This window comes from Lycorma delicatula, chromosome 5, assembly GCF_047948215.1.
Source record: "Lycorma delicatula isolate Av1 chromosome 5, ASM4794821v1, whole genome shotgun sequence".
Classification (NCBI taxonomy): domain Eukaryota; kingdom Metazoa; phylum Arthropoda; class Insecta; order Hemiptera; family Fulgoridae; genus Lycorma; species Lycorma delicatula.
This window is the reverse complement of record NC_134459.1, coordinates 1,361,038-1,383,768: the sequence shown is the minus strand read 5'-3', so window position 1 is coordinate 1,383,768 and position 22,731 is coordinate 1,361,038. Positions and strand designations below refer to the sequence as shown.

General features: G+C 36.5%; 1 protein-coding gene across 6 annotated transcripts in view; it reads right to left on the bottom strand.

Annotated features, from left to right (window-relative positions):
• LOC142324633 (uncharacterized) overlaps nt 1-22,731 on the bottom strand; it is a 287,954-nt gene that overhangs the window by 229,866 nt on the left and 35,357 nt on the right. For 3 of the 6 annotated variants that reach the window (XM_075365484.1, XM_075365486.1, XM_075365480.1), the window contains exons 2-3: nt 12,448-12,555; nt 10,134-10,285 (exon numbers count right to left, since the gene is read on the bottom strand). In XM_075365484.1, coding sequence (XP_075221599.1) covers nt 10,134-10,285; nt 12,448-12,503 — 208 coding nt within the window. In that variant the 5' untranslated portion in view covers nt 12,504-12,555. Of the gene's footprint in view, nt 1-10,133; nt 10,286-12,447; nt 12,556-13,276; nt 13,418-22,731 lie in introns of those variants that run through there. The other 3 variants (XM_075365481.1, XM_075365483.1, XM_075365482.1) reach the window with 3 other exon arrangements.

Here is a 22,731-nt window from a genome sequence, read left to right as displayed (position 1 = left end):
CCATGCACTAATTTCACTAAATTTCCAACTTCTTTCATCGACTGATCAAAGTCTGTGCCCTCGATAGAATCGAGCTAGCTTCTATCTGTGCTAGCTTCAATCTCCTCTAGTTTAAGTTTTTGAGGCTTATCGCCAGGGGCCTCCCTTCTCTTGTCTCTTTGTGGAAGTGGGACTGTCCGTACACTAGGTGTAGTCTGCGGAGACACGCTCTCCAATCGGCTCACAGACTGTTCCTGCTGCGATACTTCCATCCTAACAGGGGAACGAGCCAGTGTTTTTTTAGGTTTAAAACATTTGTCAGCCGTCTTACAATTCAGCAAAAGCAGATAAAATTATAAAATGTTAAAAATCTAACTCTCAACTCAATCCCAATTAACTTGATACCCCACTCACTATAATCGGAGGGGGTCCAATACGGGGGTCAGGGGGTCACTTACTAGAAGCAATCAGAACACAGAACCAACACATATAAGTTCTTTCATTGACAACAAATGCACAATTGTATCGTTTTGTTTCCATCCATCAATGTATACCACCGCGTCTGGGTTCATGTTGGAGAGAACACACTGAAATATTTGCTGGAAGACAATAGGTAGTGTTGATTGTTTATTGTATGTCATAAGGTCAAAAGTAAAATTTATAAGGTTTATTCCCCGCGGTGGATATGAGCAACGATACGTTGGAAAGAATGACGGTGTGTCAACATTTATATGCTGCAGTAGACGTCGGGTACGAACACCTACTGATGCAGTACAATGTGGATGGTCCTCGTACTTTCTTAAATTAGGATTTCTAAAGAACGAGTCAAAAGCCGGGTGATTTTGCTGTCCTTTGAGACGAGCAAAATAAGATAATAAAAGCTGGTTTCGTCTATCCCGAAGTGATGGTTCACCACAGTCTACAAGATTTTGAGATTTCTGTGCCAAAAACTTCGTTTTGGGCACAGAAATCCCAAAATTCTACACACCCATCCAGCCCTAACCGGTCGTCAAAGCAGTCCGCTCCCGTTCCGCAAGCCGCGGCCGCAAACCACCACGAACCAACAGGAGACAGTCATCGGCGAAAGCACGAGCCGCGAACCTTTTCGGGAATGTCAGCCAAAGAAATCCGTCAAATACCAAACTACAGAGCAGAGAACCGAGAACGAAACCTTGCGGGATTCCCACGATGAGGCCCTTCCACAGAGAGCAGCGCATCTCCAAACAGAGTGTGACAAATAGTTAGACAAATAGTCTCAAACTACGGCCTGCAGGGCACAGTACCATTGCGGTCCTCCTACCGATAGAGGATACAACTCCAATACAAAGAAGGAAATGACGCCTCAATGTCAAAAAAAATTGCCAAACACATCCACAGTCGGCGCCTTCCACTTCGGCATGTGCATTCAAGATGCAATCCTCGGTGAATCCACCTTCATGAAGCCATACTGGCTTCGACTAAAAAGACATCTCACATCGATGCATCCCCAGAGCCGCCCCACAACCAGCCCCCCGAAGCAACCCGCCGAAAACCATCAAGAAGCCGACAACCGCCGACCGAACCAGAACCCCTTCCCGGCTCCAAAAGCACCCTCACCAAAGCCACTTCCCGACAAGCGGAAAGAAGCCCAAACCAAGGCACCCAGAGAACCGCCCGCCAAGAGCTCCCCATGACAAGCAAAAGGCGACAGAAGACATCCGGGTCAAGCCAGCCAACACCCGGCCACCCCCAGCGCCATTCGCGAAAACAGACGGTCCACAATCACGGGACCCACAACCCGCACGCCAGGGACGGCGTCCCACCCTCCCCGACGCCGACCACCACACCATCTTTCCGAGCATCCGGAAACAGAGCATCCAGGAACGCCCGGTAAGTCGCCTCAGATGTCAACGTATCGTCTCGACCACCAAACTCGAGCGAAAACCGGATTGCACGTGCAATGGCTTGGGCCCATAACACGATTTCGCGAGCTGCCAGGGGTTGCGCTGCAACTCGCGCATGGAATCTCTCCGAAACACGAGTGTGATTTCCTTGATGGCTCGTAGGTCTTCACTGCGGACGCGCCGGTAGATACGTAGGACCTCAGCGCGCACGTCATCAACGATAATCCCCGTTAGGAGGCTACGCTTGGGCCTACCTACGATCTACCCTTGCACCCAGCACGCTACGTCTTCACTGCGGACGCGCCGATAGATACGTAGGACCTCAGCGCGCACGTCATCAACGATAATCCCCGTTAGGGGGCTACGCTTGGGCCTACCTACGATCTACCCTTGCGCCCAGCACGCTTAGGTCAGAGGACTACCATCTTTTTCCGGGCCGCCGTCTGCGATCAACAGACGGCCTCCCAAAAGCGAAGGTCATGACGGCTACAGGCACTCTCTAATCAGCGGACTGACTACGATGATGGGACCGTCCATTAGCCTTGGCCGCCGTAGGACCCTATCGCAGCCAGTCTTGATGGCCCAGCTGAATTTTTCAGCCATCAATTCCACCTGCTCACTGTGTTCCATGCGACATTACAACCCCTGTAAGGCAGCCGCCAAGCCCATGCAATTGCGCGCACCGTCCAGCCCTCGGCGCGGGCCAGGCGGTCGTGACCACACGCCAACATTCGTGGCGACTCACCAGGAGAACCCGGACAATTTGCCTCCAGGCGCTCCGGAAGATGAAGCAGTAGTCGGGGCCAGGGCGGGCGAGACCCCATCACGAGCGAGCAAGCCGCAGATCTTGTGACCACAGACCGAGTGCCCTCCCGAATGGCACCGAGAAAGGACCGGGCACTGACCAACGAGCCCCGGACACCCTCCACCACCCGCCGCCCGTCACAAGAGAGCCGCCCGGCAGGCAGCTCTCAAGGCGCCCCAGTCGGAGCGGCCATCCGACTTGCAGGAAGATGGGTTTGGTGACGGTGCTCCCAAAACCAGGAAACGACTCTAGTTAGGTCGACAGTCATCAGTCTCGAGATGGCCATCGGCAAGCCCCCCGAGAGGCTATCCGTGGAACGGCTCCGGGAATGCATCGATGTTAGATGTCTTTTTAGTTGAGGCCAGTATGGCTTCATGAAGGGGGATTCACTGAGGATTCCATCTTGAATGCACTTGCCGAAGTGGATGGCGCCGACTGTGGATGTGTTTGGCAATTTTTTTTTGGCATGTTGGGGTCATTTCTTTCTTTGTATTGGAGTTCTATCCTCTGTTGGCCGGAGGACCGCAACGGTCCTGTGCCCTGCAGGCCGTAGTGCGAGACTATTTGTCTAACCGTGCGGCTCTGTTTGGAGATGCGCTGCTGTCTGTGAAAGGGTCCGGGTCGTACTGGTCTATCCGTACTATACGTAAAGTAATTTAGAATAGTCAGTTGTTTGTTCGCGTACAGTAACGACCCGGACAACAGTATCACGTCTATTAGTAGACACTCGGCCTGGCGGCAACGTTCTGCCGTCTTGCCTACTACTGAATTGGCGTTCGACTGTAGCAGTCTGAGAGTTTGCCTAACCGTACCTAGATAGCATGTCACACTCTATGATGGCCTGAATACCACGTCCTTCAGAGAATTTGCTTGGCACAGGCGGGGAATATTGCTAGAATTTCCAGTAGGACATCCTTAATTGTCACTTGTGACAAGAAATCCGTACCGGAACTCTCCTTCGGGAGTACGGTTAAATTTATTTTGCCGCTGGAGGGGCCGGGAGTCATTAACGCATTTTGGTGGGGCGTGGGGCTTCTCGGACCTCTTATTTGCTATAGTTTTTGTGTAACTTTACTAAATAGCTGAATAAGTGGGAAGCCACAATATACGCCTTTTGTTGTGGGTATGAAAAGATCGTTTAGGACCACTCGCACACTGTTTACTCTTGCATAATGCAAAGGCATTACAAGTAAATTTAAGAAATCTGTTTCATATTATACTATTCCTTCAGCTATGAGAGCCTATTCCAAATGAAGAGGCGTTAACTTTTCCAATTCTACCAGAAACGTGCAGTTTAGAAGAAAATGTTGGTGATGAAGACATAGTGACTCAGAAATTAACGAAAAAGAACAGGATCCAAATTCCCAAGATGAGAGCACTGAATCTCACAAATTACTGAACCAGAACCTTAATGATCTGTTTCATTATGTTAATTTGTTTTAAATGTAATCTCAGAGTTCCTGACTTCAAAATTAGAAAGCTTTAACCTTACAGCGGCACTCAAATATGTTTTCCTTTACTAAGCAGCAAGAATTTCGGCACCTGTTCTCCTTACACGATAAAAGTGTTCTCCAATGATTTAAATTCCTCACTGGATTTACTATAGCAGCGTCACAATCCTTCAGAATTCAGACTGCATATAGATCCCTCTGAAAATGTTTGAAAACCATCCTCCTTCACATTGGAAATAAGAAAACATCAATTCTCCTTTCCTCTTTAGCACAAATGAAGAAGACATATGACAGTATGAAATTTTTACTTGTGTTGATACAGATGAAAGTTATTCATGGGCGTATATGTAGAGACCTAAGGGTGATAACAATTTTTTCTTAAGGCTGCATCTATCAGTTATACAAAGTACTTTGGTTTATTACACAAGCAGGACAATAGAAACAGAAAAACTATTACATTAAAACTAAAAAACCGGCCCAAGGGCTGAGCAGAAAAATATTATTTGTGAATTTTGTAAATCTAGAGAACGTCTACCTTCCACCATTACATATAAAACTTGCTTTGATGAAAAATTTTATAAAATAATAAAAAAATAAAGGTTTTACCACAATATATGGAAGGACACTTCCATTGTAGTTCTTCTTTTTTTTAATAATTAAATGAACGTTGTGTTACCTGCAACAAAAGAAAAAACAGTACTATATGTGACGATGATAATAAATCCTTTTTTCAACTTACTATGTTTTGGTTATGCTAGGAATTAATACATTCGTAACGTAAATATTGTACTCATATTTTTATTATGAAATACGAGGTCTGATAGTACTCATTACCATTCTTCAGCTGTAGGTTAGCTTTTTATGCAGACACTTGGGAGAAAATCACTCAAATTCAAGGACATAATATTTCTAAAGATTACCATAATCTTAAGCCGGACCTAGCAGGCATTCAGCCAAAACCTAGAGATCACTAGCAGGAAGAAAGGAATGAAGAATAAAGGAAAAGAGTAGAAGTTAGAAAAGGATGATCTAAAGAGGACTGCAAACGATTCCACTCGAAAGAATGAATCTACATCTTTTCTACACAGTGCGTATCAATTTTACTAGTAATCCATTAGATTAGGGCTTCTTCATGTAGGATATAAGTAGACAATTACTGATACAGAATACCTGTAGAATTACTGCGCAGTGCAGGTGAAGAAGCGATTGATAGATTGTACAAACTGGTGTGTAATATTTATAAAAAAGGAAAGTTCCGTAAGACTTCAAAAAGACTTTGGTATCAAAATTATGATACCAAAGAAGGCAGGAGCAGATAAATCAGAAGATTAAACAGAACAATTAGTTTAACTAGTCACGCATCAAAAATCTTAACTAGAATTCTATACAGAAGAATTGAGAGGAGAGTGGAGGAAGTGTTAGGAGAAGACCAATTTGGTTTCAGGAAAAGTATAGGGACAAGAGAAGCAATTTTAGGCCTCAGATTAATAGTGGAAGGAAGATTAAAGTAAAACAAACCGACATACTTTGCGTTTATAGATCTAGAAAAGGCATTCGATAACGTAGACTGGAATAAAATGTTCGGCATTTTAAAAAAATTAGGGTTCAAATACAGAGATAGAAGAACAATTGCTAACATTTACAGGAACCAAACAACAACAGTAATAATTGAAGAACATAAGAAGCTGTAATAAGAAAGGGAGTCCGACAAGGATGTTTCTAATCCCCGTTACATTTTAATCTTTACATGGAACTAGCAGTTAATGATGTAAAAGAACAATTTAGATTTGGAGTAACAGTACAAGGTGAAAAGATAAAGATGCTACGATTTGCTGATGATATAGTAATTCTAGCCGAGAGTAAAAAGGATTTCGAAGAAACAATGAACGGCATAGATGAAGTCCTACGCAAGAACTATCACATGAAAATAAACAAGAACAAAACGAAAGTAATTAAATGTAGTATAAATAACAAAGATGGACCCCTGAATGTGAAAATAGGAGGAGAAAGGATTATGGAGGTAGAAGAATTTTGTTATTTGGGAAGTAGAATTACTAAAGATGGATGAAGCAGGAGCGATATAAAATGCCGAATAGCACAAGCTAAACGAGCCTTCAGTAAGAAATATAATTTGTTTACATCAAGAATTAATTTAAATGTGAGGAAAAGATTTTTGAAAGTCTATGTTTGGAGTGTCGCTTTATATGGAAGTGAAACTTGGACAATCGGAGTATCTGAGAAGAAAGGATTAGAAGCTTTTGAAATGCGCTGCTATAGGATAATGTTAAAAATCAGATGGTTGGATAAAGTGACAAATGAAGACCTATTAGATGAAGAAACAAGCATTTGGAAAAATATAGCTAAAAGAAGAGACAGACTTATAGGCCACATACTAAGGCATCCTGGAATAGTCGCTTTAATATTGGAAGGACAGGTAGAAGGGAAAAATTGTGTAGGCAGGCCACGTTTGGAATATGTAAAACAAATTGTTAGGGATGCAAGATGTAGGGGGTATACTGATATGAAAAGACTAGCACTAGATAGGGAATATTGGAGAGCTGCATCAAACCAGTCAAATGACTGAAAACAAAGCGATTCGGGCACGATATTATACTTCCAAACAGATTACAAAAAGATAAGACTCGGAACAAGCAAAGCAAGCAGAGGTATATGTAAGACTGTAATTTACATTAAAATAAAAAACATATTAGCATCAACATTAAATTACTAAAATTAAACATTTTGTGTTAAAAGGAAAGATCCCGACTTACTATCTATTCCATTCATATTTTGTTGAGTTCAAGTGGCAAAATTTTGCAAAGGACCTGGATATAGCTATTCTTTGTACTTCATCAATAAATTAATTACAACCAAATTTTTACCCCTGTTTCTTGGAGAACCCAAAGATCACTCTTCGGACTGTTATTTCTGCTTAATAAATATTAAAGGGATTACGTCAAAATCAAAACATACAGTGGTGTACCCTAACTTGCAATCTGCAATAAGACCAGTTCCACACTGGAAAGAATTGCCCGTACTAAAGCCTCCAGAGCATGTGACATTAGATGAAGTGAGCTCAAAGTCTGATGGAAGTAAGGAAGAAAAAAAACAGATTCTGGTGATACAATTTTTGAACAAAGCAGTTCATCCGAGCCTCATTTGCTGACTCAAGAGAATCTTAACGATCTCATACGAGATTTAAAATTATCCAAAAAAACAGTCTGAAATGCTTGCTTCCCAGCTAAAAGGACGGAATCTTCTTCAAAAGAATACAAAGAAATGTACTTATCGTAATCGTTATTCTGAATTTAAAGATTATTTTTCTGAAGAAAATGGCTTAGTGTTTTATAATGACATTTCTTTTCTCATGGAGACACTTTGTAATGAACATAAACAAACAGAATGGCACTTGTTCACCGAATACTCTAGAGTTAGTTTAAAAGTTGTTTCTGCATAATGGCAACAAATTCCCATAGTATCTGCGGCTAACTCTGCTAGTATGAAAGAAACATATGAAAACTTTAAATTTATATTGGAAAAGCTTCAATATTCAGAGTATGAATGGAATATTTGTGGTGATTTGAAGGTAATTGCACTTATTCTTGGTTTGCAGCTCGGTTACACAAAGTACTGCTGTTTTTTTGTGTAAATGGGATAGTAGGGACAGACAAAACCGTTTCCTTAGAAAAAAGTGGCCTAAACGCGAATCACTCATTCCTGAACAGAAAGATGTGAAACATGACCCATTGTGTAATCTTAAAAATGTGCATCTACCTACGTTACACATCAAACTAAGATTAATGAAGAATTTTGTCAAGGACATGGACAATACTCGTGGTTTCATGTACTTAAAACAGAAGTTTCCTAAAATTAGTGATGTAAAAATTAAAGGAGGAATATTTGTGGGTCCACAAATATGACCACTAATGCATGATGAAAAGTTTGAGGAAATATTGAATCCACCAGAGAAAACAGATTGGCAAACATTCAAAAATGTTACTCAAGAGTTTTTTGGGAAATCGAAAGGAGGAAAATTACCGTGATACTGTCAATGATCTTTTAAAAATTTGGGTTATACTATGTACGTATAGATGAAGATGTATACATAGATACGTACTATGTACGTATCTATGTACCTAGATTTCTTCCCAGAAAATCTTGGCACAGTGAGCAATGAGAATGAGGTACACTTTCATCAGATTTCAGCTATGGAAAAGATGTATCAAGGAAAATGGAGTCCTAATATGCTGGCCGATTATTGTTGGACCATCAAGAGGAATGCTGCACAATCAAAATATAGCAGAAAATCATCATTTCTTACTTTCTAGATGAGTCAAATATTTGAATATTGTGTAATTAAGAATGCAAAAAGTATTAAAATGTTTGAAATTATAGATGCCTGTCTCTCAGAAACCTTGTGTAATTGGAAAAAACCGATATCAGATTTAAATTCAATAGAAAAAATACTATTAGAAATGCATATTTTTCTTCCTAGGGACAAAAAAAAATTACTTTTTATTCCCCAATGTTATTACTTAAATATGAAGAGTTAGGAAATCTAAAATTTTTGACATGAGTTGAGTAAAAAGAGTAACAAAGGAGGGTAAGTGAGAGTAACTAAAAAAAAAGAGATTCTAACATAATTTTTCATACGAATTTAGATTATAAAAGAGCTCAGTCACCACAGATTTATTTTTATTAGATAATCCGTGGAAAGAACAACAAATTTTTCATTGTTTTTCTTGAAGGAGATAAATTTTAAACAGTTGATAACTTTAAATATGGTAGTTCCAAACAAAACAATTTTAATGGCAAACCAAGACAAATTTACACTGAATGGACACTTCATCATAACACTTTCAGAAACTCTTCTGACCTTCCAAGGACATCAAGAAGTTGACAAATATAATAAATTGATTTAGCACACATAACAAAATGAATTTATCAAATTATTGTAACAAATACACAGATCACTTCCTCATGTCCCTGTGCATGTGTAAATTGTATGGCCACAGCAAATAAAAATCACCTTGCACGCCTTATCTAACATAAGTAAAATATTCAAAAATAACAAACTTAAAACAACAGAAAATTTGACTTTTCTCTCCATGTAAAGAAAAGTGTTACTAAAACACAAAATTAATGGATGTTTTTTTTTTCTCTTTAAAAACACAATTATGTTCCTCTACAATGAATGACAGAATAAATATGATTTTATAAAAATTAGCAATAAAAACACTTCAGAAAGGAACTTATTCAACAATCACACAAATAAATCTTTGCAAATAAAAATTGTCATGTATACAAAGTTACATATTTTATGGTTTCTCTTGAACCCTTATGATGACAGTAGAAATTTCAGAAACAATTTTTTACTCATTTAATGGTGGTTTTGAAAAGTTGTAATGACAACTTTGAATCTTTTCTATTAACAGGCAGCATTTTTAAAATTATATAAATAATGTAAGCATACCTTTTTACACACCTATGCTTCAATCAGAAATGTTTATTATGTACATCAGAATACGCAGTTAATTAAATAAATAATATTGTGAATATTACTCTAATTAAATGCATTATGTAAACAATAAAACAATAAAAATTAAAACCAAAAAGAGAAAGGCGATTGAAATAAATTTGAAATTTTGATTTAAAAAAAAAGAAGAGATAATGAAATCAAAAGTAAAGTAAAAACACTAAACAATAATTCATGCTAACAAATGCATTCCTGAACTTGTACTAATATATTCTAAGAAATCCAACGAAAAGGTAATCTAACACTTACATTTACAGAAAATACTGCCAATTAATGGAAACGGTTCTCAAGTTTTTTTTAAATACCTAATTTCATTAATTTACTCTTTTTTTTCTATTTCATTCTATTATTTAAATGTAGACAAACCTAACAATAGACTGGTTATATTATTCGGTTAACTTCACCCTTTTAGAAAACCTTGAACATTAACTAATTTTTATAACTGTTAAAAAATTCACTTAATATAGTAGAACCAATACCTTCTTCAAATGGTGTATAACAACCGATTCGGTATGTTCCATCAGCAAGTGAAGTAATATGGTTTTCTGTGAGAGACCGAGATGGATTGGTTATAGTACATGTCACTTTACGATCTTCTACTTTTCCAATTGCACCAGAATCCACCAGACACCTGTAACAGAAGAACTTAATAATGTATTATACATAAAAAAATTAACTATTTTATTTCATTTGATTATATTATTTTAGACTAGAACCTAAATGTACCTCCTACAGTAAAATAGTATTTTTTCTGTAACTGCAAATTCTGATAATAAAAATTATCAGAGATCATACTACCTTCAGGTGTTTTTCACTTCTTGAAAAAAAATTTAGATTAAATTGGAATAATTATGACTTTCTCATAGTTTAACTAACTGATTATAATAATTAAATTTTATTACATTTATATATCCTCAGTTTAATTATTTCAGCAGTTTTTTGTCAATTATAGATTCCAGTAACACGCAGTGAAACTGTACTCAACATTGTTTAAGTCTGTTTAACTATGGGAACTAGATTATTAAATGAGGCTTCAGCTATTGAAATTTTATTCTTATTTCACATCCTTCAATTTTCAGGATGCTACTCCTTGAGACAGTCCAGGATTTATACAACCATTAGTTGTAAAGGGGTGTAATTTATTACCTTATCTAAAATCTTTTAATGTAATTTTCTGTAAGTTATTTCTGGGTTAAGAGTTACAACTGAGTTATTGATTGCTTCCCTTTTCATGTGATATTTGAAAGATCAAGGCTAAACTGTACAAGCTATTTTAACACCATCAATTGCTTATTTCTATTACCTGCCTTGGTTAGTACTTCAATTCTAATTTACAAGACATCCTGGATCCTGGTATGAGCCATAAAATAGCTACTATACTATTACTATTCTTAATAAGTAAGGGATGCAGCTATCTACTTTCCCTGGTCAATAAAGCTGTAATATCCTCTTCAATTTTGTGTGTGTGTGTGTATATATATATATATATATATATATATATATATATATATGTGTGTGTGTGTGTGTGTGTGTGTGTGTGTGTGTGTGTGTGTGTGTGTGTGTGTGTGTGTGTGTGTATATGTATATATGTATCTATGTATATGTGTATGTATATATATGTATATATTGACAGTGCTGTATAAGTAACTGAAATTCTAATTAAATGTAATTGGATGAAGGAGTTAAGATGTAAATTTTTGAATTTATAACTAATGTTATTATTGTTATTAAACTATATTATTTAATTTTGTTTCCTGAATTATGTGTATTTTTAATTATGTGTACATGTTTATCTGTAATCTTGTATTTATGCAAAGACACTAATAAGACACTAATAAAGACACTAATAATATAATTGTGTAACATAATTAAAACACCAGTATTACTCTTATTTTTATGAACTAATAATTATATGAGCTATGATTATGAACCAATGACTAATAATTATTATGAACTAATGATTAAATTTTGTATTTTTAATTTATATTGAAATTTTTAATTTATATTTAATGTATATTGATTTTTTTGATTTTTTTATGTACTATTGTGTAACACACAAAGACTATAGTTAGCTGTCCTATTACACAAAAAATACAAACAAACAAATAAATAAATTATTATTATTACTATTGCAAGAACTTTGGTGGGCACCACTTACTCAAATAATGGCAATACATTTTTAAAAAAATAAAAGTTAACATTTATCGGTTAAAAACTATACACACCAAATATGATTTCTGTCACGATCAATTAAAATATTTTAATTTCATTGAATTGCACTAATTCACTTTAATTTATAATATGAAAACAATTTCATATTCACCAATAAAACATAAAAAAATACTAGTATAGCAGTAGGGTAAGTGCTCAGAAATTATTTATTAAAATATACTATGAATTCTTTAATGCAAACCTGAAACCAAATCGTGGAATTGAATCCTATTATAATCATTTTGCAACACCTATAACATCTGAAGGAGCAACATTTTCAAAATAAAAGTACGTGAACTAATTTAAACGAAAATGACTGAAGCCGTGCTTAATAAACCAGTTCCTGTTCAATCTGCTGTAACGACACACCGAATCAAATTCTATAACAATTTTTTTTTAAAAACTTATCATCACTGACTGTCCTAGGCAAGAATATAGCAAAGTTCCACTTCAATAATCTTAAAAAATGTAGTAATGTAAATTGCAGTTCTTTTTGATCGGGTAACTGTATACTATGATACTATTTTTTTTTGGAATGTCTTAGTCGATATCTAAACAAAAAAAAAATCATAACTGTATTACCTGTACAGCATGTCTTCCTCCAGATTTTGGTGTGTAACTGCATGTATATGTACCATCTCTGTTGTCTCTCAATTTCATATCAACATTAGTGCTCTTAGCGTCCAAAACCTGTAATTTTAAATAAAACTAATGAATACATTAGAAGCGATACAATAAATATTTTTGTATTCGATTATTAACTTATGACAATTATAGACCGGTTACAAAATCTAAGTAAAATTTTACATGTTGGTGAAAATGAGAATTTTAATTATACATCAGGTTTCTTTCAGTTTAAGTTACCATGAAATAGCTAAATGTGCACCATAACTATTACCTGATATGAGGTAACTGACACAACCAGTCTCAAAGAAGTAATGAGTTTTCTGTACAAGACACAGTATAGAAATTTAGGAAGGATTTACCTTTGCTTTGTTTAACATCGAAATACTGGAATCCACTGAAATATGTGTGACATTCAATCATACAAGTGATACCTTTAATCTGTTTATCTCATTACATTACACTTTGAGAAAACTACACCGATGGTGATCTTATACAAAACATAAAATAGGAGCAATATTTTTTGCACAACAATAAAATAGGACAGATATGAATATATTTAATACATTAAAAACTGTATAACTTAATTTTAACAGCTTCACTTAAATTATTTAAAGGGGGTTATATGAAAGTAATGCATCCGCTATATTCTCATGGATCTAAAATGCATTGCAGTTCCTATATAAAATCTAATTTTATAAAAATAACGCCGCCATATTGGTTAATCAAGCTAATGTAAAATGCATTATTTTTTTACTAAATAAAGAGTAATAAAGTTATTACTTACTTTAAATAACGTCCTAAATTGTGTTCAACAGTTATTTTTCTAGAATATTCTATAAAAAAAGTTCATCATTATAAACCCACGTACATACACCAAAACGTTAACGACGAAAGTGAAATTGAGTCGGTAGATGGCATCATAAATACTTTTAAAAAAATTATTAACAATTTTACATATAAGAAATTTAATAATAATAAAAAAAAATTATATAGCTTGAAACACAAACGTTTTGCCACTGTTTGTTCAAAAAATATTTATGATAGTTAATAAATAAACAGAATAAAATTGTTTCTAAATCTTATTAACAGATTGAAAAATTTATATACATTTTTAATTATGATGTGTTTACAACAAATTATTCCTCGAATTAAGATTATTTTAAGTCAGCTAAAAATGTTTAATATCAAACAAAAACAAGATCGATAAGTAATAATGTATTAGTTGTCAGCTAATTAAAAATATCGTTGAATTTAGCTTGGGCATAATTATAACAATTATTTACTAGCACAGTAAAAGTAAGAATCTGTAAATTTTTCTGTAAAGAAAATACCTCCTGTTTAAATAATATACCTCAATGTTATATTAATGTTTTTTTTCTAAGAGTAAAACGTTCTGATATTTTATCCGAGGCTACTCTTCCATTTAAAACAAAAAAAAGCTAATTTAACACATTTAAATTAATCTATAAAATTTAAAATAAACTGTAACCGATCTTATATCATGCGGTCTAATTTTACGATTCAGCGATACGGTCTTCTTATAATGAAAAAAAGGAATTCTAATAAAATTGATTCGATCGTCTAATTTATTTGTTTCAGACTAAATAAAAATAAGATAAAAATAGATGCAGAAATGATATCGCTACAGATAGAAATAATTACGTGTGGCCAAGATTTGAAATTTTTGTCCGATTTATTAAAAAATATTTTTTTTAAAACTATTTTTAAAATAATACAGAATTGACCGAACTGTTTTGAATCAAGTTCGGACAAAATACAGACGGAAATTTAAACACGGTTGAAAAAATAAAGCACGATAATATTTTGAACAAACTGTTATTTTAGTAGAAGAAGTTTCTTTTATACGCATCGAATGTAAGGGCAACTAATGCTAAAACTGCTAGAAAATCTTTCTAAATGGAAATAATTGTTTCTCGATAAGGAAAACTAATCGAAGATAATTTCCCAATTTCGTATTACTGATAATAACCGAAACCTTATCGACCAGTGATTCCCAAACGGTATGCTGCGGCCTCTTCATAGGGGCGCTTCGAAATATTGTAAAACCTCCATTACAAAGATGCTTAACAAATGTTAATGCGATTCGCCTATCCGAACCTGAGATAAATTTTTGATATAAGAATAACAAAACGGTGGACAGGAGCGAGAACGAAGGAGAAAGTGTCTCCTTCGTTCGAAGGAGCAAATTGAAATTAATTTTTATCGCAGAATTCTTCAATTCTACGATGAATCGTATTCATTTAAAAAGGATAGTTTAATTTATCATAAAGAAATGAATTTGTTATTTTGATTATATTTTTTGAGTTGACAAATGGAAATCGTACTCATACTTCAGCAATATTTCCACTGTTCTGTCTTATACGAACGAGTTGAGTTACTTATAATCTAAATAGATTTGATAAGATAGGAAGTAGTGGGGCTACTGCTGTCCATAGATATTACCTCCTATCCATAGATAGATAGATTCATTTTGTAGAGGAAATTCCTCTGGTAATCCTGAGAAAAGTTTTTTTTATAACTTATGTGAACGGAAGTAGTACGGAAATGGGTGTACGGTCGCCTTTTTCCAAGATGGCGGCTGTCCGCCATCTTGAAACGTCACTACTGACGTCATTAATTCAAGATGGCGGTGGTCGGCCATCTTGGATTGGCGACCGTACCCCGTCAGTGTTGCCAACATGATTTATTTTTTGTCGACAGTATTTATTTTTTGAGTCAGTGTTGCCAACTTGATTTAATTTGTGTTTGTATTGTTATATATTGAAGTAATATTTCAAAGGTTGGTATCACTGTTGTTTGGCGGTCGGTTTGAATTAAATGAATAATATTTAAAGTGAAAAAAAATTCTGTCGGCTAGAGGATTCGAACCCGGTCATGACGGGACGCGACCGACTGACGCCTTAAACCAATCGGCTGCGGTGACTCCCTGATGTAATGAGTGAAAAATGTTCTACGTAAGCTGTGAATTTTAACGTAACATCAGTCTGTACACAAACACACACAATCACACATGCACACACACACGCGCACACACATACATATATACACACAAGTGAATATAGACGTACCTCGAGGATGATCCTGGTCGTCCAGGCGATGGCGTCGGGAGGCGTTACAGGTTCTCGTCGTTGATCGTGCACCGGGAGGCGGTGGCGGTAATGTCTGCTACGACACACACACACAAACACACACGCACACACACACGCACACACACACGCGCACACACATACATATACACACAAGTGAATATAGACGTACCTCGAGGATGATCCTGGTCGTCCAGGCGATGGCGTCGGGAGGCGTTACCGCGACGGAGAGAGGTTCTCGTCGTGGATCGTGCACCGGGAGGCGGTGGCGGCGATGTCTGCTGCAACACACAAACACACACACACACACGCGCGCACACACATACATATACACACAAGTGAATATAGACGTACCTCGAGGATGATCCTGGTCGTCCAGGCGATGGCGTCGGGAGGCGTTACCGCGACGGAGAGAGGTTCTCGTCGTGGATCGTGCACCGGGAGGCGGTGGCGGCTGTGTTTGCGTGCGTGCGTCAGCGGAGTGACGTAGAGGTGTTTACCGTGCGAGATGCGGCGCTCGACTGAAGAATTGTGGGACCGACGTGGTCTGAAGTTGTCCGATTGACCAATCGCAGCGTTGGAATTCGAATCGGCGCATGCGCACTAGCCGTTAGTGCGTACGTGCGAACTCGAACGTCGTCTCTAATAAGAGCGGATGCGATAAGGAAAATTTTTTTTTTTTTTAATAATTAAAACCACAAGCCAATTATTATTTTTTTTTGTTCTTATCGACACGATAAATAATTCCACGAATCGTATTTATTTTAATTTCTTATCTATAACTTGCGTCGGTTAAATCCGGTTGTGTTTGTAAATAAGTGAAAAAATTTGTGTAATTTCATCATTCGCAATCTGTTATTGAAAGTGAATACATCGATCGCAGAGAGATCATTTGATTTCATCATTCGCAATCTGTTATTGAAAGTGAATACATCGATCGGAGAGAGATCATTACATTTTCATCTTAATTAGCAAGGTAAGTTTTACATTAATTAATTAAAAAAAATAAATACTAATGGAACAGTATGGTATTATCAAATAACTTTCAATCAAATCAAATAAATTATTTAATTAAATTTAAAAAAAAATACTTTATAAATTAAAAAAAATAAATACTTTTAAAATAAATACAATTAAAAAAATACTTTTTACAATTAAAATAAATACAATAAAAAATACTTTTAAACAAAAAAAATAAATAATATATATAATGAAAAAAATGTCTTCTTCTTCTTTATCTGTTATTCACTGAAACACAAAAAAAAAAAAACAATGTTATGATATATGTTATTTTAATTTGTTTCAGATATTACAAAAAAAATGGTATCACCGGTAGTTATCCATGCAATAAATAACAACGTCATCCGTCTTCGATGGGACCTGTCTGACTCTGAGGAGTTGTATCTCCTTTCAACCCTTCTACGGTATCAGAAGAACATCCTGAACTGTTTGAAGGAAGAAGGCAGACGCTTTGATGGCAACATAAAATGGTAATTAAAAAAAACGTTAATATTTTTTTGTAAATGTACTGTTTTTTTTTATTTATTTATTTATTTTTTTTTTTTGTTTTTTTTTTAAAGTAGTCAATATGTACTAAAATTATTCTGTTTCTACAGGTACGTTGCAGCAAATGTTGAATTGATGAAGCGGACACAACTCGAAGACGGAGTAGAAACAACATTCACAAATTTGTACTTGCATGGAAAAACTAGAACGGTGATAAATTTGGACGATAACACCGACGTTGTTGAAGAATCATGGATAGAATCAGTGGAGAAAATTATAGAGACACTGACCAAATTCATCAACAACGGCAGCGGATGGGTAATGAATAAAATAATATATATTGATTTAAATATTATCCGTTACCGTCCGTTATATGGCGCCTCTAGTTCATTTATAAAAACACCAAAAAAACTTGTAAAAAGAGAGGCAATAATTAATGTAAAAAATCCGCATGATGAAAAATGTTTCCTATGGTCCGTACTAGCATACCTCTACAATCAACCTGGCAAACACCAAAGAACGGTTTGGTATGCAAGGTACGAACATGAAATTAACATGACCGGGATATCATATCCAGTAAAGGTAAAAGACATTGATCGCTTCGAGGTGTTGAACCCCACAATAAGCATCAATGTCTACGGCTATGAGGAAGATAACGATCGCGTGTACCCGGTGCGTGTTACCGAAAACCGCGATCGTACCCACTGCATACACCTATTGCTGCTTGCAGGGGAGACGAGAGATAAATTTCACTACTGCCTTATAAATACCAAACCAGGTAAAAATGGGCTATCTCGTCTCCTTTCAGGTCTTACAAAACATCGCGGTACCAGTCAATATTGCCCTTACTGTTTGCACCGTTTCAGTTCATCAGACCAACTTGTCGCTACACAAAACCTAAACAAACATTTGATCGAGTGTAAGCGACACGGTGCACAAAGGATAAGAGTACCCGATCCAGCTAAAGAAAAGGAATGCGTGATGAAGTTCAGGGACTACTCGTCCACACTACGCGTTCCGTATACAGTGTATGCAGACTTTGAATCATTTGTACATCCGATGGACACTGCCACCCCTAAACCCAACACTAGTTTTACCGATAAGGTAGCCCATCATCTTCCGTCCGGTTACGCCTATGTAATCGTCGACGAGGAAGGGGAGATTTGTGAAGGTCCGGTAGTCTACCGAGCGAGAATCGATGGTGAAAATATCGTTGAAAAGATGCTGGATGAATTGCTCGATCACGCCGATAGATTGCACAAAATTATGATTACCGAAAAACCGATGGTGATGACTCCCGAAGACACTGAAACATTTCAAAGGGCTACCGAGTGTTTTCTTTGTCATTGTGAGTTGAACGACGATCGTGTACGTCATCACTCGCATACCACAGGACGGTTTCTCGGTGCATGTCATAACGAGTGCAATTTAAATTGTAAGCGCACCGAGCATATTCCAGTATTTTTTCATAACCTCCGCGGTTACGATAGTCATCATTTAGTTCAAGCTCTGGGAAAATATAAGGACGATGTAAAAATAAACTGTATCGCCAACACCTCCGAGCGATTACAGTCACTGTCTGTCGGTCCGTTGAGGTTCTTGGACTCTTTACAATTTCTTTCGTCATCGCTCGAAAAACTTGTGGAAAATCTTGTAAAAGATTGTCAGGACAAAGACACCGTATTTAAACGTCTCACAAACTGTTACCCGCTACCCGAGAAAAGAGATTGTTTAATCCGTAAAGGCGTTTACCCGTACGAGTACATGACCCATATAAACAAGTTTTTCGAAACCCAACTTCCTCCGCAGACGGCATTTTACAGTACGCTAAGAAGAGAGAACATAACGGACGATGATTACGTCCACGCTCAAAACGTGTGGGAATCGTTTGACTGCAATACGTTAGGCGATTACCACGACCTTTATCTTCTTAGCGACGTATTATTGTTGGCAGACGTCTTTGAAAATTTCCGAAGTACGTCTATGCAATATTACGGTTTGGACCCCTGTCACTTTTACTCCACCCCCCATTTCACGTGGAATGCCATGTTAAAATTTACCCGACAAAAATTGGAACTGTTGACCGACATAGATATGCATCTGTTTGTCGAAAAAGGAACACGAGGTGGTGTAGCCATGATTTCAAACAGGTACGCCAAGGCGAACAATCCCAACATTCCAGATCAGTATGACCCATCCAAACCCACATCCTGGGTTCAATATTACGATTGCAACAACCTTTACGGGTCAGCCATGGTTGAGCCCTTGCCACATGCTAATTTTAGGTGGTTGAGTACTGAAGAGATTGACAATCTCGATATTAACAGCGTTTGCGATCGTGGTGAAAACGGCTACATCTTAGAAGTGGATCTTGAGTATCCACAAGAATTGCACGATCGTCACAAGGATTACCCTCTTGCACCAGAACGATTAGTACCAACCGATGATATGCTGTCCCCCTATTTGAAGGACATAAAGAGATGTCCCGTAAAGAAATTAATGACTACATTGTACGACAAACAAAAATACGTTTTACATTACAGAAACCTAAAGTTGTACACTCGACTAGGACTGAAAGTGAAAAACATTCACAGAGTTCTGGAATTCTCCCAGTCGCCTTGGTTGAAACCGTACATCGACTTCAATACTGAAAAGCGTGCACAAGCACGAAACAGTTTTGAAAAGGACTTTTTTAAGTTGATGAACAACGCGGTGTACGGTAAGTCCTTAGAAAACGTACGAAACAGAATAGACTTCCAACTGGTCACTAACGAACGTAAATTGGATAAGGTGATTGCAAAACCGAGAGTTAAGGCTTGGTACATCTATAACAAGGATGTCGTTGGGGTAAGTCTGAAGAAAACGGAGATATTTCTTAATCGTCCGATCTACATCGGATTTACCGTATTGGACATTAGCAAAATGATCATGTACGAATTCCACTATGACTACATGGTGGAAAAGTACGGTCATAATATAAATCTTCTAATGACCGATACGGACAGTCTGATGTATCATATCGTGACCGATAACGTTTACAACGATATTCTTCACGATATCGATCGGTTCGATACTTCAGATTACCCTCGCGATCACGCATGTTTTAGTAATACCAATAAGAAACAACTTGGTAAATTCAAAGACGAAATGAATGGAAAAGCTATTCGTGAATTTGTCGGACTTCGTGCTAAGATGTATAGCATTCTCGAATTCGACAAGAAAGAGAAGAATGTAGCAAAGGGTATTCCTAGAGTATCCATTGCAAAGGATCTTAGACACGATCTGTACAAAAAAAGTCTTTTTAATGATTCCGTTACGTATACAAGCGCGTACGGAATCGTAAGCACTTTGCACAATATATTTTCCATTAACAAGTCAAAGAAATCGCTTTCACCTTACGACGATAAACGTTACATATTAGAAAATAAAATCAACACAGTTCCATACGGACATTACAGTATAAACAAAAAGAAACGTAAACTCCCACTCAACAATAACGACAACACTCCGCAAAAAAGACCAAGAACCGTAAACGAAGTGCTCATAGCCCACGGTCATGACTATTGTTAATTTTTTTTTATCATGCGGATATATATTGCCTTTCTTTTATTTAAAATAAAACCATTATGTAATAAATTATTGTAAGTGAAAAAAAAAATTATATGTAAAAAATATGAAATAAAGTATATATCTAATAATATAAATGACTTTTTAAAAATTATTACATAAATCACTTTTTTCAAAAAAAAATTTAATGTAAAAAAAATATGAAATAATATAAATGACTTTTCTTTAAAAAAATTATAATTACTTACATCAATTACTGCCGTCGTCTCCCTCTCTAATCCGATGGTATCCACACATATCCCGTCGACAGACGGGACAATTCCTGCTATATCTCGCTAATTTCCTCACACAGTCTTCACAGTATCGATGACCGCAACCCGACAACTAAACAGTAACCGATTCTGTTAAACAGATCGGACATCTGTCGGTTGTCGGGTTACCATCATCGCCCTCGTCCGACTGGCTTGAATTAGCGTTGACGACCTGTTGCAGAACTCTGTTTAGAGTACTACAATGAGGTCGTCGTGGTGTTGAACTACTATCCACGTCTGTGATCACGGGACGACGACATACCCGAATACGTCGACGACGACATTGATGACCACGTTGAACACGGTGATTGGCACTATGTTCAATGTTATCACCTTCAACTTCGACAATTTCCTGAATAATGTGTAATTCATTATCAGGTAATTGCGATGACGGTGATTGGTCATCATTGTTGTCATCGTTGTCGGTGTGTGGATTGAAATCCGTCGCGGACCCATCGGATTCTGCAACCTCTTGTTGATGATGCTGAGATGGTGATGACGGTGAAGGCGGTCCATCAAAACGAGCGGCTAATAGCATTGCCCGTCTTCTTGCCCTCAATATAGCGTTTGACAAATCAGTCGCCGCGTGTTCGATCTCCGAGTGGTCATATACATTTCTAAGTATTCGGTCCTTTATTTCCATAAGGTCCCGAAAAGCGATCATTAATTCATCAATCTCATGTCTAACTGTATAAGATGTCATTGTGAACACACTCTCAATATGTAATGATGACATTTGAAACGTTGAATGCAGAATGATAGTTATATATATACAAAAAGTAAACTGCAATCTTATTAATTTAGTTTATGTACTATTTTTTAATTGCAGTGTCAGCGATAACAAGTACGCGGTTACCAATTAATTTTATACAAAAAAGAAATATTAAGTAAACTGCAATCTTATCAATTTAGTTTATGTACTGTTTTTAATTGCAGTGTTAGCGATAACAAGTACGCAGTTACCAATTAATTTTATTAAAATACAATTTTAACTGCAGTGTGAGCGATAACATTTATGCGGTTTTGATAACACTTCTTATAACAAACAAATATAATTATTATCATCAAGAGAGAGACGTAATGCATTTCATAATAAAGAAATAATTATTGCACATAACAATAAATAAAATTATGAAAATAAACTAAATTTTATATAACTTATCAGCGGAAGTTGCATTCAGATAATAAATAATTGGAAAATAAAATAAATTGCATACGATAATTTAATCGCGGTTACAAAGTCAACTCTTTGTATAAATTTTATTTTCGGAACTTGCATTCAGATAAAAAATAATTGGAAAATAAAACAATTTAATTTTATAAGAGATAAAAAAATATTATTCGAAACTTTATTCATTCTTGCGTTAACACTCAATCATAATGGAACGTTCTTTTTATGATAGAGTCCATACATTTTACAGGGTTACTAGAAACGGTAACAAAAAGATTTATACACCCTTATGGCCACATATGGACAATCCGTTACTTTCCCCCCTGATCCTAGCTATGCATGGATTCAGGTATGAAGGTATCGACGATGTGGTCAGATGTGACTATTGTCGTATACGTTTGTTTAAATGGGAAGAGACAGACAATCCGTATGTGGAACATACACGGCGTATGCCATCTTGTCCGTTTGTTCGGTAACCGTTTAAAATGTAAAACGACCCTTTATGTAAAACGGTCCTTTTCAGGACCACCCTAAACCCCCCGAATCGATCACACATTAAATCTTTAACCGATCTGTA